Consider the following 20021-nt stretch of genomic DNA (forward strand, 5'->3'; position numbering starts at 1 on the left):
CACTGATGCTAACACAGGATAGGGCTATTCTGATGAATTTGAGAGGTGAACAAGGGAACTGAAATTTCACGTAAAGACAGAGGCGATTCAGCAGATCTTTTTGTAGGTTTCTTGGTTTTGTTCTTGTTTTTATTATATACTTTTTGGTCTTATCCTGTATTTTTATGCTGTGAACCACCCTAAGATCATTGGGTGAAGGGCAGTGTACAAATTTAATAAAGAAACAGACAAACCAACACTTGAACTTCCAAAAAAGCTTCCAACAAAGTGCCTCCAGGGTAAGCTTAGTAGTCATGGAATAAGAGAAGAGGTCCTCTGGTGGATCAGGAATGGAAGTTGCAGGAAGCAGAAAATAGGTTTAAGTGGATAGTCCTTCAAATGGGGAGGGGGTCAGATGTTCTTGACCAAAAGCTCGCAAGGACAATCTGGCCACGTCATTTGGCACCAACTAGAGATTCTGCACCAGACCCAAGGGCAGCCCCAGAAAGAGTGCATTGCAGTAGTCCAGCTCCAAGTTTTCCAATGCTCCAGTGGTCAGGCTATTCCTGCTCACAAACAGCCATAGAGGACACGTGGGTCTCTAGTGACAAAGGTGTATCCAAGAGTACCCCCAAACTATGCACTTGCTCCTTTAGAAGTGGGAATCACCCAAAGAGCCTACAGATTGTTTCTCAAGCGCCTGTGTTCCTGTCACTCCCTAAGTGATGAAAAACCAGACAAGACAACAGCATAACATTGGGTCCAAATGAGCCACAACTCTATTGATTACAGATGTGAATGGTTTGGCATCGGCATTGTGTATAGCCATTTATTCCACCCCAGTCCATCTGCTGGGGGTGCATCTAAGGGTAATCCACACCTGCCCCCCTCATGACCCACATCATGTAGGGGTAACCACCGAGGGGTCCCTGTTGGAGGAGTGCTATGGCCCTAGCCCCCGCCTTGGCATCTGGACAGAAGCAACTCCTCACAGATCCCTTTAACAGGATACACTTAACCATGAAGGGGCGGACAGAGGCTGTAACCTCCCCTCCAGCCAAGACTAAGGCTTCCCCAATGCCTAACCTCACAAAGTTGTGAGGATTGCTATGAGGAAGGCGAAAATCAAATGGCCAGGGCCAAGTTGCCAAATGGAAAAATTCCTGCCAGGTGTTAGATTTCTGTTTATGCCGCTGTGCAGTTTTTGGAGTCACAAGACTCTGTTTACATTCCAGACTGTTGGAAGTCTCACGGGAGATGGGAGACGGATGTTGTTATTACTCGTTTCCTGTTTCTTTGTTCCAATTGGTTCTCTGCCTTCACAGAGAGCAGATGCATATTCTTTTCTGTCCTGCGTAGCTAGAAATAAATCGTAGCAATGTAGCTCATATATTTCTCGTCCTTCGGCTGATGTTTGTATACTCTGCAGAATGGGAACGTGCTTAGAGCCTCATCAAAGGTTTAGGTCGTTAATCACTATCAGAGTAGATGACGAAGAATGTCCGAGGAGGAGTAGCTCGGTTGTGCAGAGTTCCGACACCAGGCCCCAAATATGGCAGCTGACAATGTTCATAGGAAGGTCTTAGTATGGAAATAAGACATATGAAAAAGGGGACGGAGGGTGGGAGATCCAATGACAAACGTCCGCAATTTGGTGCCCTGCTGGGGAGGGTTGCAGCCTGCCTGCGGATTGATCAATAGTGCCAGGCTTAGGTGCAGGCATTCCACAGGGGGTGGGCCCAACCGGCCAATAGGCATTGCTTGGCCCCGCTCCCTGGGGGGATAACTTGAGGATAACTCCTCCCCAGTTTGTTGTTGGATCAGTAGGTCACAGTGCCACCCATTTCCCTAGAGTTGTGTTTTATCGGCATACTGGTGGCCCCTTGCTCCAAAACTCCTCATGACCACACCCCATGACTTCATATAGATTTTAAATAGCGTATAGATCTTAAATAGCGCTGGGGAGAGAAGAGTACCTTGCAGCACCCCATAGCACATCAAAAAAATGTTTAAAAGGGCAACCCAAATGATCACAACATGTCAGGGAATAGTCTAAAGACGACGACTGGGGAATGCATTCTATGGCAGACCAGTTTCCTGTCCGATGGAGAGATGGAGGGGAAAAGTCACACACACACCCTTTTTCACAGCGTGTTTAGAAGTAGAGAGAGAGACAGAAGCTGAACAGCTGAGGGAGGAGTTGCCCAGGTATGAGATAATGACAAGGGAACCCGAAAGGAGGGGGCAGCTAGTTGAGATGTCACTTGAGAGTGTGGGGAACCCCCCTCACCACAGACTCGGAGGATTGAACATATCAGAGAGCAAAGAGGTCAGGGGGGGGGAGGAACTTCCCATTGGGACCTAAAATGCTACGGAAGTCGGAAGGAGGATTTAGAGCAGCCAACTGCCCTCCTTGCGGAGAGCTGTGTATTTCTGCTTGCAACATGATGCTGGTATAAAAGGACTATAAATAGATTAACTGCTTGTTAATTCTTATCTGTGATGTTACCAAAGGGAGAGAACTCTCCACGCCTGACACATCACTCTTCCCCCTTCCTTTACTTCTCATGAAAACTCAAGGGATTTGTCCAAAGTTCTACTTTGGGTCCACTAAAATGGACCCCATTTTTGAGAGGAACGTGAGGTGACATCCTGCTTCTGATTCAGTCAATGAATCAGTCAACCAAACAATAATGCTCTCCACCTGATCCAAGGCTTTTCCAGAGACCCTGCTGATTCAGCATTCATCCTGATTTACTTGATTATGTGGTGCTCTTTGATAATGATGATAATAATAATAAAAATAATAATTATAAAAAATTTTATTTATACCCCGCCCTCCCCAGCCAAGGCTGGGCTCAGGGCAGCTAACAAGCAATAATAAAAACAAGTTGAATGAATACAACTTAAAAACAAGATTAAAATACAACATTAAAACGTTAAAAAGGCAGCCTCATAATAGGAGGAGATGGGAAAAGAAAGAGGGGGAAGGAATCAAAATGACTCCAAGCCAAAGGCCAGGCAGAACAACTCTGTCTTACACACCCTGCGGAAAGAAATCAGACCCTGCAGGGCCCTGGTCTCACCAGGCCGGAGCCAGTGTTGAAAAAGCCCAGGACCTCTAGGGTGTTGCTATTTATGGACCTTAAGGTCCTCCGTGGGGCATACCAGGAAAGGCACTCCCGTAGGTACGAGGGTCCTAGGCCGTGAAGGGCTATAAAGGTCAAAACCAGCACCTTAAATCTGATCCTGTACTCCACCGGGAGCCAGTGCAGTTGGAAAAGCACTGGGTGAATATGCTCCCATGGCAGAGACCCCGTGAGGAGCCTCACTGAAGCATTCTGCACCCACTGGAGGTGGCCATTGCATGGATCACTGTGGCCAGGTCGGGGAGGGAAAGGTAAGGGACCAACTGCTTGATGTAGTGAAGGTGGGGAAATGTGTTGGGTTGAAATAAACAACAGGCGAGTGACAAGTGTCATACGGGAGGCATCTCTCGAGCATGTCTCAGAGAGTCCCTTTTATTGAATATTACAGCATTGCCACGTATGTGCTTGTTGCTGATTGGTTAACACAAAAACAAAGCAAGGGTTGCATATAGGCTGCATATAGGCATTAATCATCAATAGGTTAAAGGTTGGGAAAGGAACACAGACAGGTATGAAAACCTCCTTGTTAAACTGTTACTAATGATTAATATTCGCATTCATAGATGTGGTCAACCATGCATTAAGAACAGGTAACCGAACATTCTAGGGTGGGTGAGCACGGAATGCTTCAGCTCAGCATGTGCAGAAGCAAAACTTCCCATCAAAAATGGAACATTTGTGGTGATTTGTGGGCAGGGAGATTATAAACAGTGAATATTCATTGGAATATCCACCCAGATTTGAATAAGAGGGGTTCACATGCCTTCCTCCTAATCATTTAATCATTCTACACTTTTCTGTACATTTTTGTGTAACATTCAAAATTGCAAACCATTTTTCAAAGGGGCCTTTCTTGCACTATAACTGCAGGAAAACAAAGTTCTGCCATGCGCTGGAATCCCTCCTCCAAAATACTGACTGTCTGGACGCACACTCTGATTTCATAGGTTCCAGTTGCCCCCATATGCCAGGACCATGAACTTAGGTGCTTCTCAGTTGAGGTGCAGCAGCAGCAGCTGATGCTTAAGTCTTGACTGAAAATGACTATGCTGCAATTGAGAATGTTATGACTGTGCAAAGTGGCTTTTAAAAATCCAAACCTACAAGGGGGTAAATAATGCAGCTGACTGTAAACACAACTGAAATGCAATCTCATGAAATGTTCATGATGGTGAAAGTTGTAGTCAGTTTCACTATAGTGTCAGTCCAATGTCAGTGAGGCTGACGGGCCTTTCCTCTCTCCTACAGGTTGCTAATGGAAGTAGTTAAGCGTCTCAGGGTGGACTCATTTTATTTTCTGTGCTGGAAACAGCTGAGAGTTTAGATACAGCAAGAATTAGAAATGTTGTTTTCATTCAATGTAGGGCACTTTTTCATTCCAGTGGCTATCATGGGAAATTCTGGAATGTCCTGTCCTTCCTGGCTGCCTCAGGTTACAGATGCTTAAGGTTACAGACGCTTCAGGTTACAGACTCCACTAACCCAGAAATACTACCTCGGGTTAAGAACTTTGCTTCAGGGTGAGAACAGAAATTGCAAAGCAGCAGCGGGAGGCCCCATTAACTAAAGTGGTGCTTCAGGTTAAGAACAGTTTCAGGTTAAGAATGGACCTCCAAAACGAATTAAGTTCTTAACCTAAGGTACCACTGAAAACTCAAGAATTACCAACAGTAAAAGAATGGCAGATGAAAATGATGGATTTTATGGAGCTAGCCGTCCGCGACCAGAAGAAGGAGGAACACCACGAAGAATGGAATAAATTTAATGATTATTTAGCTAAATTTGTTAAGCTAAAATAACAAATAGCGTCGAGATACTTAATGGGCTTAGGATTGTATTTATGTTAACTGATAAAATAATATGTTTAATACAAGAAGGAGAAGATTTAAAGATATTAATGTTTAATTTAAAGGGTATTAAAATTGGGATTTGGAAAACCGTTATAAGGATATGCAATGAAATTCAACTAAGGGGAAACGAGGCAGTCGTTTTACAAAGTAAATAACTGTTATTTTCAATACGGTTATGATTTATGTTTGTTATGTTTTGTTTGTTTTATGTTTTTGTTTGTCATTGATATTGTAAAAACTAATAAAATTTTTGAAAGAAAAAAAAAGTTTCAGGTTAAGAATCGACCTCCAGAACTAATTAAGTTCTTAACCTAAGGTACCTAAGGTACCACTGTATGAGTTCTTTGATGGCGGGTGAGACCTGACCTCTTTCTGAAGCTCTTCCCACATTCCAAGCACTGATAGGGTTTCTCCCCTGTATGAATTCTCAGATGGGAAGTGAGATGGGTGCTGTGATTGAAGCTCTTTCCACATTCAAAGCACTGATAGGGTTTCTCTCCAGTATGAATTCTTTGATGGGACGTGAGATGGGTGCTGTGACTGAAGCTCTTCCCACATTCCAAGCACTGATGGGGTTTCTCTCCAGTATGAATTCTTTGATGGGATGTGAGATGGTCCTTTCGAGTGAAGCTCTTCCCACATTCCAAGCACTGATAGGGTTTCTCTTCTTTATGAATTCTTTGATGGGAAGCGAGACCGCTGGTGTGACTGAAACTCTTCCCACATTCCAAGCAGTGATAGGGTTTCTCCCCTGTATGAATTATTCGATGGGAAGCGAGATGGCTCCTCTGACTGAAGCTCTTCCCACATTCCAAGCACTGATGGGGTTTCTCTCCTGTATGAATTCTGTGATGAGAAGTGAGAATGTCCTTTCGACTGAAGCTCTTCCCACATTCCAAGCACTGATAGGGTTTCTCTTCTTTATGAATTCTTTGATGGGAAGCGACACAGCTGGTGTGACTGAAACTCTTCCCACATTCCAAGCACTGATAGGGTTTCTCCCCTGTATGAATTCTTTGATGGGAAATGAGATAGGTCCCATCCCGGAAGCTCTTTCCACATTCGAAGCACTGATAGGGTTTCTCCCCTGTATGAATTCTCTGATGGGAAGTGAGTTCGGTGCTCCTACCGAAGCTCTTTCCACATTCGAAGCACTGATAGGGTTTCTCCCCTTTATGAATTCTTTGATGGGAAGCGAGACTGCTCCTCTGAATGAAGCTATTTCCACATTCCAAGCACTGATATGGTTTCTCTCCTGTATGAATTCTTTGATGGGAAGCGAGACTGCTCCTCTGACTGAAGCTATTTCCACATTCCAAGCACTGATAGGGTTTCTCCCCTGTATGAATTATTTGATGGGAAGTGAGACTGTCCTTTCGACTGAAGCTCTTCCCACATTCCATGCACTGATAGGGTTTCTCCCCAGTATGAATTCTTCGATGGGAAGTGAGAGTGCTGCTGTTACTGAAGCTCTTTCCACATTCCAAGCACTGATAGGGTTTCTCTCCAGTATGAATTCTTTGATGGGACGTGAGATGGATGCTCTGACTGAAGCTCTTTCCACATTCCAAGCACTGATAGGGTTTCTCTCCAGTATGAATTCTTTGATGGGACGTGAGATGGATGCTCTGACTGAAGCTCTTTCCACATTCCAAGCACTGATAGGGTTTCTCTCCAGTATGAATTCTTTGATGGGACGTGAGATTGTCCTTCCGAGTGAAGCTCTTCCCACATTCTGAGCACTGATAGCCTTTCTTCCCGCTTTGAGTTCTTTGATGGGAAGGGGAACTCTGACTGGAGCTCTCTCCATACTCCCAATTTTGATATGGCTTCTCCACTGTGTGGATTTTGTCATGGTCTCCCCCATTCTTCATTTCCAATTCATCACCACCTACAACAAAGACAGAAACTAATTAGATCCTCAGGAAGAAATGGAGCCCCCAATTATTTAACAATGCTAATGAACATTTGTGAAAGAGGAAGAACAGAAGATGTGAGGTCTTTCTACAGAGGTCAGAAACCCAAACCTGACAGAAATTAGCTCAACTTCACAAACAGCTCGGTGTGTGAATGTTGCCTCCAAGTTGCTATGGAAAGGGTGACTGTCACTCCAGAAGGCCGTTTTTTCAGTTAGGTCTGTTCTCAACTGTCGAGTGAGAGAGAGGTTTTCTGTGAGAGCACCTGCTGCCTGTTTTATGCTGCTATGTGCCTCACAAAAAGTCTGTAAAGTCTCATACAGATAGAAGCATTTGTAATTCCCTCTTCATACCTAATGTAGCAGTATTATTTGATGTTGAATTATTTTGGTTTTTTGAGTGTAGCTTATTGTCTTGAATAACGAATGGGATAAATGTAGAAATAGTCTAAATCAATAAAGAATATATATAGATATAGATACATTAGATATAAGCAAATGTAAACGTGTTTTTGTATATCAAGTAATGTTATGTGTTCTGTTTAAACTCTAAACAGAGAATCTTGTGGAGTCTCTTCTAGGAGAAAAAAGCTATGTTTTTCAAGGGACAAACAACCCAGGGCAACCTTCACACATATAAATACCATAGAAAATGGGTTTGGGTCCCACAAAATCCAGAAAACCACGAATAATCCAGAAAGACAGGTGCAGAGTAGTAAAGTGACACGTTTTACCTCAGAAACTAACATTAACAGCAGCTGCATGTGGAGGAGCGGAGATGCGAACCCAGTTCCCCAGATTACGAGTCTACCGCTCTTAACCACTGCACCACACTGGCTCTCCTTAATCTGAAGTACAACAACCAGAAGAGCTCCTGAATAGAAAACCAGCTATGTGGTGTTGAATGCTCTCTGTTCTCTCCTGTTTCCCGTTTTTGTGTTCCAGTTTAAACCAATTCATGAACCCAGAACTCATACACTGACCATCAATGATGAACCACATGTTATAGACATTCCTTCAAATTTATTCTGCTAGTTCTGAGATATACAAATGGCATGAGAAGACCCGGTCTACATGTTTGTATCATTTATTATTCATATGTTCCTTTTTAAAAAAAGCAAATAAAAAGTTTTTCCAAAAAGAAAAGGAAAGGGCGACACACAGCATAGGCCCCATCTGCATTCAAACTGCAAAGCAGCATCAGGTTACTTTAAAGAGTCGTGGCTTCTACTGCTGTGTGATGGAGCAATACGTTTTTTGACATTGGTAGGGCATTCAGGTCACGGCACCGGTATTAGACATTTTGAGCTGCCAATACATCGTGGTGGCCGGGGAGCTGTGATGTATTCCTAGCTCAAATTGCCTGCAGATAACAAAGGCGCAAGCAGGCAGGTGGTGGAGCCCAAAAAGGTGCTCACCTTCTCAATCTCCACCCGCCTGCCTGCCTCCCCCCACCCCCAGGCTGAGCAAGCCCCAATACCTCTCCAGCTCCATCCCTCCATGTCCCCATCTCCCCTCCCCTGGGACTCACCATATCTCTCGGAGGTCCCTGGGAGGGAACGCTCAGAGGTTGTGAGGAGGGATGCAGGAGACAACCTGACCAGGTCAACCGTCCATCTTCCCCCTTCCATCCTCGCTAGCTTTGCAGGATCCATCCCTTTCATCCTTCCTGAAGAGTTAAGGAGCCAAAACAAGCTGCAGGGTCCTGGGAGAGCGGAAGAAGCAAATGGAGCCTCAGAGGCCCTGCAGGGAAGAAGAAGAGTTTGGATTTGATATCCCGCTTTATCACTACCCAAAGGAGTCTCAAAGTGGCCAACATTCTACTTGCCTTCCTCCCCCACAACAAACACTGTGAGGTGAGTGGGGCTGAGAGACTTCAAGGTCACCCAGCAGCTGCATGGTCTGCACAGTAGAGACCTGAGAATAGATCCCATTGAATTCAGTGGGGCTTATGGTGCACAAACCAGTCACCATCTTGTCCCCAAGCCTGAAGACTGCAATGCCAGGCATGCTTATCTATGGTATCATAAGGCAAAAGTTCATAAAAGTTTTCATAGTCATAATAAGAAACTCGATTCTTAAAGTTTGGGGGGAAATATAAAGATTTATTTTAACAGAAAACAGCATGGTGACTTTCCCCATTAGAAGCATTACCTTTGAAAAAAGTAAATATGAGGTTAAATTGGCCGACATATAAAGAGCTGTTAACAGAAATTGACAACCAGTTAAAATTAAAGGACTTTGAAGAAGTAAGAGAAAATGTAATAGACTGGTTACAATATTTACAACTAAATGAAACTTTAAAAAATCCTAAAAAGAAACGATTTAGATATCAAGTGTCAAGATTTCAGAGAGAAATAGTAGAAGGTAGTACAAAACTGCTGTCAAAAATGAATGATCTGCTTTTGGAATGGGACACTAAAGAGGACCAGGACAAATGCGTTATGATAAAATGGTCAAAGGATGTGGGACATAATATATTAATGACGGACTGGGAAAGACTTTGGAAGTTAGATTTGGAAGTTAGGCCGCCAAGACTACATAACACCGGACTTGAAAGACCTACACTGGTTCTCAGTACGTTTCCGAGCACAATTCAAAGTGTTGGTGCTGACTTTTAAAGCCCCAAACGGCCTCGGTCCAGTATACCTGAAGGAGCGTCTCCACCCTTATTGTTCTGCCCAGACACTGAGGTCCAGCACTGAGAGCCTTCTTGCGGTTCCCTCCCTGCGAGAAGCCAAGTTACAGGGAACCGGGCAGAGGGCCTTCTCGGTAGTGGCACCCGCCCAGATGTCAAAGAGAAAAACAACTACCAGACTTTTAGAAGACATCTGAAGGCAGCCCTGTTTAGGGACGCTTTTAATGTTTAACAGATTATTGTATATTAATATTCTGTTGGAAGCCGCCCAGAGTGGATGGGGAAACCCAGCCAGATGGGCGGGGTATAAATAATAAATTATTATTATAGATTTGAAATTTTCTGCATGTACTTTACTGAAGGAGAACTACATGAAAATGATGTACAGGTGGTATTTGACCCTGGTTAAATTTGCAAAAATGTACTTTTTGCAAAGTACATTTCACTCGCTAAATCAACACCTTGTTGTGGTGAGTGGGCTTGCACATTCCTATGACCCGTGTGAGCGAAGCCCTCAGGAATCTTGTACTCCCTGCAGGATCGCCCTGGCACTTTACTAATAATAGTGGAAGCGATGCGGAGAGTGACTCTTCTGAATATTCCGTGTATACCAGTAGTATACAAGGAATCTTTACAACCCCAAGTAGCTGATTCCCCAAAGAATCTGCCCTGCAAGCAAAAGAAACCTCTGACAAGCACTTGAAGAACCCCAACCTGGAAACAGAGCCCCATGTGCTTCCCCATCTCAGAAGTCCCACCTGGCCCTGAGGGAACCGGATTCGCAGGAGAAACAGTTCCCCTCTCCTCGGACAAGTGAAAGGAAGTCTCCCCTGCTGAAGAGATGGCAGCCCTGCTTGCCTGGAATTCACATTTTGCTGACCACGCTGCACTGATTCTCCCAGTCTCCTCGCTAGAACAGAGGAGCAGGAACATGATGGTACAGCACCTTCTCCCTCGTCACAGAAGGAGACGCAGTTACAACCATCTCAAACCAATGCGAAGCTCTTGCTCCTGCAAAAATTACCCACAATGCAACTGCGTGACAATCAAGTGACCTAGCTTTTATCCTGGAATGTGGCCGGGTGGTCTGCATGCAGCAGAGATCCTTGTTTTAAAGCTTTCTCTCCCACCATTGCGTCATAATGATCCAGGAAACATGGACAGCGGATGAGCAGTTACTCAACGGATTTCATTCATTCTCAACTGGGGCAGATCTAGGGGTAAAACGTGGAAGAGCGAAAGGGGGCCTGGGGGTCTTAGTCTCCACTACCCTACGTGCCATTTCAAGCCCTCTCCCCTCATTCAAGTCATAAGCCAGGGCAGTGTTAATCCAATTGAGCCACCAGGCCCTGTTGGTAATTAACGCTGATGTGACCCCAATGAGGCAGGAATCTCAGATCAGAGACTTGTGGGTTGAAAGGGAAATTTATACCACAGACCTTATTTTGCTGAACCCAAAGGCATCTGTAGGTTTAGAAGGGGATTTCAATGCCAAATTGGGCCCTAATCATCATGCCCTTTATGCACAGCACAAATGGTCTCCTCCCAACCGTGAAGCCAGTGGATTCCGCCTCATCCGTTCTTCAAGGGATCAGAAATCAAACTTTGCAGGCATCTGCTTGGCTCAAACAGCATTCAGGCTAAACCTCTACGTCTTAAATGGTGCCCTTGAAAGTGACTATCCCGACCTCTCTGGCTCCAGAAGGAGAGCTATAGACCAGGGGTCAGCAACCTTTTTCAGCCGTGGGCCGCTCCACCGTCCCTCAGACCATGTGGTGAGCTGGACTATATTTTGAAGAAAGAAAAAAATGAATGAATTCCTATGCCCCACAAATAACCCAGAGATGCATTTTAAATAAAATACCTCGGGTTACATACGCTTCAGGTTACAGACTCTGCTAACCCAGAAATAGTACCTCAGGTTAAGAACTTTACTTCAGGATGAGAACAGAGCCGGATTTAGAAGGCGATTGGGCCGCATCCGGCCCCCGGGCCTCAGTTTGCCTAGCCCTGCTCCTGACAATGTACTCCAAACCTGCCTGGTGTTTTTACATGAGCAGAATGTGTGCTTTTATTGAAAATGCATCTCTGGGTTATTTGTGGGGCATAGTTCCCGAGACCAGATATAGTTTGCTATATAGTTTGGTATGCAAAGTGCGTCCTGGAGGCTGACATCCGTATAAATGACCAAACTGATTAAAGAACGAAAAAAGCTGAGCTACGTTAGAAAAGCGATCCAATCATAAGAGATCTGGCTCTCATCGCCCGGCTAAAAATGTAGCAGTTTCTGCTGTCTCCTCGATCTGCCAGGAGAAAAGACACAGTAGCGATGCTGGCCAAGAGGAAGAACACCCTTCCTCCTCCTCCTCCTCCTCCTCCTCCACTCTTGATCGAGACTCCAGGGCTCTCTCTGCAGGCTCCCCCCTCCAAGACCCCCCCCACGGGGCCAAGCAAGAAGAGCGGGGCAGAGCCCTGGCCCCCGCGCCCCCTCCCTGGCTTGGCTTGGGGGAAGGTCTGCCCCCCCCGATCTGGCCAGCCCCCAGGCATCCTCCCCCGCAGCCCCTTCTCCCCATTGCACCCGGAGGGAGAGGGAGGCGAGACTCACCCCCAGGCAGCTCTGGCAAGAGAGAGAGGGAGGCGGAAGCAGCCCCTCCGCTTGCAGGCGGGAATGGCGAGGGAGGGGCTTTTGCTGGGAGGACCTTGCCCCCCCCCACGCCTCCACTTCCTGTCCTCTCTAGAAACCCAGCTCTGTGCCTTTTAACCCTTGGCAAGCCGAGCACAAGCGGAGCACCGCTCTCTCCTCCTCCAAGGCAGGAACCCCCCCCATGCCTCATTTGGGAGACCCGCTTGAGCTGCGCCCCCCCCCCAAGGCCAGAAGCAGGAGGAGCAGCTGGCAGAAGCAGGAGGAGACCCCAAGGAGCAGGAGACCCCTCACTAGAAGCATGGGAGCGTCTGGAAGGGATCCCGGGGGTCATCTAGTCCACCCCCCTTGCCAGGCTGGAATCTCAGCTCAGGCCATTATTGGCACAAAAATGGAAGCAAGAAGAACTACCAATGAAAGAAGAATGGCGGGTTGAAATTGATGGGCTATGCAGAATTGGATAAATTAACTGGAAGGATTCGAAACCTGCGGGAACCAGAGATTCTTAGAAGACCGGAGCAAATTATATGAACTATTTGAAAAAGGAATAGTAATGAACAGAGTACACTAGTAGGACTGCAAGAAGTTTTGTAAGGAGAACTATATGAACTATTTCTTCGTTAACAAATAGGACACTGTACCTTAAACTGTACCTCAACGTTGCACCATTGACACCCCTTTTACTATACTGTCCCTTTTTGTCTCTTTATCCGAAGCGCATCCGTAGATAAGGGTAGACCACTTCTACTGACCTTTCCATTCATAAAACACCTGGCCAATCATCAGGCACCATTCAAATCACTGTCAAACTAGCAGCCAATTTATTTATTTATTTTAATCAAATAAAAAATAAATAAAACATCAAACTGCTAGGTTGGCATGAGCTGGGACAGAGCAATGTCAAACCGCCAACCTTCCAACCAGCAAGCCCAAGAAGCTCAATATGTTTCATCCTCCCTTATCTTTAGCCACTGTCCTTCCACCAGCTTTTATTGGTAAGACCTTTTGTGGGGATGGAGTTCCTGGTGTTCCACTTGCTACCATTTCCATGAGATCCAACTCATCTCCAGTTACTTTCTGGGGCCTTTCTCATGATCTGGTACCTGCCTTTAAGAACATAAGAAGATCCCAATGGCAGATAAATTGGGGGGTGATTAGGCTCTCAGCGGCTACCAGTCACAATGGCTATGTTCTCTATTGACTGTCACAGGCACTATGTCTCTGGGTACCAGCAACTGAGAATCTCAAGTAGGGGAAGAGTTCTTGTGATTCTCAGTTTTCCATGTGCATCTGGTTGGCCGCCTTGAGAATTCTGGAACAGATGAGCCTTGGGGCTGATTCTGCAGGATTTTCCTGGAAAATGATGGTAGGAGAAGGGTGCCTTTTTGGCTTAGGTTTAGTATACAAGGGGGAAATATCTACTTTCTCAAAGCGGCATTCTGGTAGTGCTTTCCGGATCTTTTAATCACTGTCTTAGATCCCTAATAATAATAATTTTATACGCCACCCATCTGGCTGGGTTTCTCCAGCCACTCTGGGCAGCTTCCAACAAAATATAAAAATACAGTGGTCTGTTAAACATCAAAAGCTCAGTAGATGACAGTGCCACCCATGTCCCTAGAGCTGTGTGTTATCGGCATACTGGTGGCCCCTTGCTCCCAATCTCCTCAGGACCGCACCCCATGACTTCATATAGATTTTAAATAGCGTATAGATCTTAAATAGCGCTGGGGAGAGAATAGTACCTTGCAGCACCCCATAGCACAAATGCTGGGGTGGGGGTGAGAAGCAGTCACTTTCTGGACATGACATTGAAGATATGAACACAACCACTGTAATATGGTGCCTCTGACAGCCATCTCAGAGCCTCCCAGAGTGGCTGGGGAAGCCCAGTCAGATGGGCGGGGTATAAATTATTATTATTATTATCTCACTAAGTCAGTTCAGGAGGATACCATGATTGACGGCATCAAAATTAAAAAATGGCAAGCCAAATGATCACAACATGTCAGGGAATAGTCTAAAGAAGAGGACTGGGGAATGCATTCTATGGCAGACTAGTTTCCTCTCCGATGGAGAGGTGGAAGGGAAAAGCCACCCCCCCGACCTGGTCCATGTTAGTTTCTGTTTGGTGCCACTGTGCAGTGCTTGGAGTCACAAGGCTCTGTTTTGCATTCCAGAGATTCCATACTGTTGGAAGTCTCATGGTAGATGGGAGACGGATGTCATGTTTACTGGTTTCCTGTTCCTTTGTTGTTCAGTTGCTCTCTGCTTTCACAGAGAGAGCATGTATATTTCTTTTCTGTCTGCATAGTTAGAAATAAACGCTCTTTGAAATGTAGCTCATACTATCTTGGCTCCTTCCCTGCATGCTGGATACTTTGCGTAATGGGGGAACGTGCTTGGAGCCTCATCAAAGGCTCAGGTCGTTAATCACAGACTCAACGAAAAGAGTCGCTTGGTCGAACGCAAGTCCGACAGTCCACAGTGTGTGCAGAAGCAGAGAGAGAGACAGAAGCTGAACAGCTGAGGGAGGAGTTGCCCACGTACGAGACAATAACAAAGGAACCCGAAGGGAGGGGGCAGCTAGTTGAGATGTCACTTGAGAGTGTAGGGAACCCCCCTCACACAGACTCGGAGGAACTTCCCATTGACACCTAAGATGCTACGGAAGTCGGAAGGAGGATTTAGAGCAGCCAACTGCCCTCCTTGCGGAGAGCTGTGTATTTCTGCTTGCAACATGGTGCTGTAATAAAACGACTATAAATAGATTAACTGCTTGTTAATTCTTATCTGTGATGTTACCAAAGGGAGAGAACTCTCCACGCCTGACACATCACTCTTCCCCTTTCCTTTACTTCTCATGAAAACTCAAGGGATTTGTCCAAAGTTCTCCTTTGAGTCCACTAAAATGGACCCCATTTTTGAGAGGAACGTGAGGTGACATCCTGCTTCTGATTCAGTCAATGAATCAGTCAACCAAACAGTAATGCTCTCCACCTGATTCCAGGCTTCTCCAGACACCCTGCTGATTCAGCATTCATCCTGATTTACTTGATTATGTGGTGCTCAATAATAATAATAATAATAATAATAATAATAATAATAATAAATTTATTTATACCCCGCCCTCCCCAGCCAAGGCCGGGCTCAGGGCAGCTAACAAGCAATAATAAAAACAAGTTGAATGAATGCAACTTAAAAACAAGATGAAAATTCAACATTAAAACCTTAAAATGCAGCCTCATCACAGGAGGAGAAAGGAAAAAGAAAGAGGGGGAGGGAATCAATTTTTTTTATTCAAAGTTATAACAAAACATATTTTCCAAAAACATATCCTTATTCCCCCCCATTTTTCCTCCCCCCACAAAACCCATCCCCCACCCCACCCCCCGACTTCCCTCAGTTCCAGTCTTTGGTTTCTCCAATAATGCTATTTTCTGCATGTTACAGAGTTGTATAGATCCTCCAACTGTTTAGCTAATTATTATCAGTAAAAAAAAAAAAAAATTGTGGATGTTTATTCAAAACCTGCCAAAGAGTCCAGTTCGCTTTGTTGTGTCTTCAAATACATTGTGAAAGGTTCCCATTCATCCTTAAAGTCACAGTTATCCTTGTCCCGTAGCTTATGAGTCAATTTTGCCAGTTCTGCATAATCCATCAATTTTTCTTGCCATAATTCTTTAGTTGGGATTTCTTCAGTCTTCCATCCTTGTGCTACCAGAACTCTTGCGGCCACTGTCGCATACATGAAGATGTTTTTCAACTTTTTTGGCAGCTAACAAGCAATAATAGCTCAGGGCACCTAACAAGCAATAATAAAAACAAGTTGAATGAATACAACTTAAAAACAAGATAAAAATACAACATTAAAACCTTAAAACCTTAAAATGCAGTCTTATCACAGGAGGAGAAAGGAAAAAGAAAGAGGGGGAAGGAATCAAATTGACTCCAAGCCAAAGGCCAGGCAGAACAACTCTGTCTTAGAGGCGCTGCGGAAAGAAATCAGATCCTGCAGGGCCCTGGTCTCATGAGGCAGAGCGTTCCACCAGGCCGGAGCCAGAGTTGAAAAGGCCCTGGCTCTGGTTGAGGCTAATCTAACTTCCTTAGGGCCCGGGACCTCTAGGGTGTTGCTATTTATGGACCTTAAGGTCCTCCGTGGGGCATACCAGGAGAGGCACTCCCGTAGGTACGAGGGTCCTAGGCCGTGAAGGGCTTTAAAGGTCAAAACCAGCACCTTAAATCTGACCCTGTACTCCACCGGGAGCCAGTGCAGCTGGAAAAGCACTGGGTGAATATGCTCCCATGGCAGAGACCCCGTGAGGAGCCTCACTGAAGCATTCTGCACCTACTGGAGTTTCTGGAACAGCTTCAAGGGCAGCCCTGAGTAGAGCGAATTACAATATTCAAGCCTGGAGGTGACCATCACATGGATCACTGTGGCCAGGTCGGGGAGGGAAAGGTAAGGGACCAACTGCTTGATGGAGTGAAGGTGGGGAAATGTGTTGGGTTGAAATAAACAACAGGCGAGTGACAAGTGTCATACGGGAGGCATCTCTTGAGCATGTCTCAGAGAGTCCCTTTAATTGAATATTACAGCATTGCCACATATGTGCTTGTTGCTGATTGGTTAACACAAAGACAAAGCCAGGGTTGCATATAGGCTGCATATAGGCATTAATCATCAATAGATTAAAGGTTGGGAAAGGAACACAGAGTTAGACAGGTATGAAAACCTCCTTGTTAAACTGTTACTATTGATTGATATTCCCATTCATAGATGTGGTCAACCATGCATTAAGAACAGGTAACCGAACATTCTAGGGTGGGTGAGCACGGAATGCTTCAGCTCAGCATGTGCAGAAGCAAAACTTCCCATCAAAAATGAAACATTTGTTGCGATTTGTGGGCAGGGAGATTATAAACAGTGAATATTCATTGGAATATCCACCCAGATTTGAATAAGAGGGGTTCACATGCCTTCCTCCTAATCATTGAATCATTCTACACTTTTCTGTACATTTTTGTGTAACATTCAAAATTGCAAACCATTTTTCAAAGGGGCCTTTCTTGCACTATAACTGCAGGAAAACAAAGTTCTGCCATGCGCTGGAATCCCTCCTTCAAAATATTGACTGTCTGGAGCCACACTCTGATTTCATAGGTTCCAGTTGCCCCCATATGCCAGGACCATGAACTTAGGTGCTTCTCAGTTGAGGTGCAGCAGCAGCTGATGCTTAAGTCCTGACTGAAAATGAGTCTGCTGCAATTGAGAATTTTATGATTGTGCAAAGTGGCTTTTAAAAATCCAAACCTACAAGGGGGTAAATAATGCAGCTGACTGTAAACACAGCTGAAACGCAATCTCATGAAATGTTCATGATGGTGAAAGTTGTGGTCACAGTTTCACTATGGTGTCAGTCCACCTTCAGTGAGGCTGATGGGCCTTTCCTCTCTCCTACAGGCCGCTAATGGAAGGTATTTGAGCATCTCAGGGTGGACTCATTTTATTTTCTGTGCTGGAAACAGCTGAGAGTTTAGATACAACAATAATTAGAAATGTTGTTTTCATTCAATGTAGGGCACTTTTTCATTCCAGTGGCTATCATGGGAAATTCTGGAATGTCCTGTCCTTCCTGGCTGCCTCAGGTTACAGATGCTTAAGGTTACAGACGCTTCAGGTTACAGACTCCACTAACCCAGAAATACTACCTCGGGTTAAGAACTTTGCTTCAGGGTGAGAACAGAAATCGCGAGGCAGCAGCGGGAGGCCCCATTAACTAAAGTGGTGCTTCAGGTTAAGAACAGTTTCAGGTTAAGAATGGACCTCCAGAACGAATTAAGTTCTTAACCTAAGGTACCACTGAAAACTCAAGAATTACCAACAGTAAAAGAATGGCAGATGAAGATGATGGATTTTATGGAGCTAGCCGTCCGCGACCAGAAGGAGGAGGAACACCACGAAGAATGGAATAAATTTAATGATTATTTAGCTAAATTTGTTAAGCTAAAATAACTGGAAATAGCGTCCAGATACTTAATGGGTTTAGGATTGTATTTATGTTAACTGATAAAATAATATGTTTAATACAAGAAGGAGAACATTTAAGGTGGTTAATGTTTAATTTAAAGGGTATTAAAATTGGGATTTGGAAAACCGTTATAAGGATATGCAATGAAATTCAACTAAGGGGAAACGAGGCAGTCGTTTTACAAATTAAATAACTGTTACTTTCAATAAGGGTATGATTTATGTTTGTTATGTTTTGTTTGTTTTATGTTTTTGTTTGTCATTGATATTGTAAAAACTAATAAAATTTTTGAAAGAAAAAAAAAAGTTTCAGGTTAAGAATCGACATCCAGAACTAATTAAGTTCTTAACCTAAGGTACCACTGTATGAGTTCTTTGATGGCGGGTGAGACCTGCCCTCTTTCTGAAGCTCTTCCCACATTCCAAGCACTGATAGGGTTTCTCCCCTGTATGAATTCTCTGATGGGAAGTGAGAGTGCTGCTGTGATTAAAGCTCTTTCCACATTCAAAGCACTGATAGGGTTTCTCTCCTGTATGAATTCTGTGATGGGAAGCGAGAATGCTGCTGTGATTAAAGCTCTTTCCACATTCCAAGCACTGATAGGGTTTCTCCCCTGTATGAATTCTGTGATGGTAAGTGAGATGGGTGCTATCACTGAAGCTCTTCCCACATTCCAAGCACTGATAGGGTTTCTCCCCTGTATGAATTCTGTGATGGTAAGTGAGATGGGTGCTGTCACTGAAGCTCTTCCCACATTCCAAGCACTGATAGGGTTTCTCCCCTGTATGAATTCTTCGATGGTAAGTGAGATTGGTTCTCTGACTGAAGCTCTTTCCACATTCAAAGCACTGATAGGGTTTCTCCCCTGTATGAATTCTGTGATGCAAAGTGAGATGGGTGCTGTCACTGAAACTCTTCCCACATTCCAAGCACTGATAGGGTTTCTCCCCTGTATGAATTCTTCGATGGTAAGTGAGATTGGTTCTCTGACTGAAGCTCTTCCCACATTCCAAGCACTGATAGGGTTTCTCCCCTATATGAATTCTGTGATGAGAAGTGAGATCCCCACTCTCACGAAACCTCTTCCCACATTTCAAGCAGTGATAGGGCTTCTCCCCAGTATGAATTCTTTGATGGGAAGTGAGAATGCTGCTGTGATTAAAGCTCTTTCCACATTCAAAGCACTGATAGGGTTTCTCTCCAGTATGAATTCTTTGATGCAAAGTAAGCCTGTCCTTCCGACTGAAGCTCTTCCCACATTCCGAGCACTGATAGGGTTTCTCCCCTGTATGAATTCTTTGATGGGAAGCGAGACTTTGGCTGTGATTAAAGCTCTTTCCACATTCAAAGCACTGATAGGGTTTCTCCCCAGTATGAATTCTTTGATGGGAAGCGAGATGTGATCTGTGACTGAAGCTCTTTCCACATTCCAAGCACTGATAGGGTTTCTCTCCAGTATGAATTCTTTGATGGGACGTGAGATTGTCCTTCCGAGTGAAGCTCTTCCCACATTCTGAGCACTGATAGCCTTTCTTCCCACTGTGAGTTCTTTGATGGGAACGGGAACTCTGACTGGAGCTTTCTCCATACTCCCAATTTTGATATGGCTTCTCCACTGTGTGGATTTTGTCATGGTCTCCCCCATTCTGCATTTCCAATTCATCACCACCTACAACAAAGACAGAAACTAATTAGATCCTCAGGAAGAAATGGAGCCCCCAATAATTTAACAATGCTAATGAACATTTGTGAAAGAGGAAGAACAGAAGATGTGAGGTTTTTCTACAGAGGTCAGAAACCCAAACCTGACAGAAATT

The 20021-nt window shown here is 44.7% G+C and overlaps 3 protein-coding genes across 9 annotated transcripts in view; 1 reads left to right on the forward strand and 2 right to left on the reverse strand.

Moving 5' to 3' along the window:
• Positions 1-20021, forward strand: part of LOC310670646 (uncharacterized protein) — a 306280-nt gene that overhangs the window by 94963 nt on the left and 191296 nt on the right. The window lies entirely within an intron of this gene.
• LOC310672773 (uncharacterized protein) lies at positions 1433-12202 on the reverse strand (the record flags this gene model as incomplete). The annotated part of the gene is made up of 3 exons (XM_083430425.1): positions 12137-12202; positions 5871-6869; positions 1433-1560 (listed from the first exon to the last, which is right to left on the reverse strand). Exons 2-3 carry the CDS (start codon positions 6850-6852, stop codon positions 1433-1435), a joined length of 1110 nt encoding a protein of 369 aa, XP_083286551.1. The 5' UTR covers positions 6853-6869; positions 12137-12202.
• The window catches only part of LOC310670577 (uncharacterized protein), a 100588-nt gene continuing 98410 nt past the window's right edge, over positions 17844-20021 (reverse strand). For 5 of the 6 annotated variants that reach the window (XM_083426137.1, XM_083426138.1, XM_083426139.1 and 2 more), the window contains one exon: positions 18044-19873. In XM_083426137.1, the coding sequence (XP_083282263.1) occupies positions 18555-19873 (1319 nt within the window). In that variant the 3' untranslated portion in view covers positions 18044-18554. The other variant, XM_083426135.1, reaches the window with a different exon arrangement.

Source organism: Podarcis tiliguerta (assembly GCF_965153285.1).
Source record: "Podarcis tiliguerta genome assembly, chromosome: 2".
Taxonomy (NCBI): domain Eukaryota; kingdom Metazoa; phylum Chordata; class Lepidosauria; order Squamata; family Lacertidae; genus Podarcis; species Podarcis tiliguerta.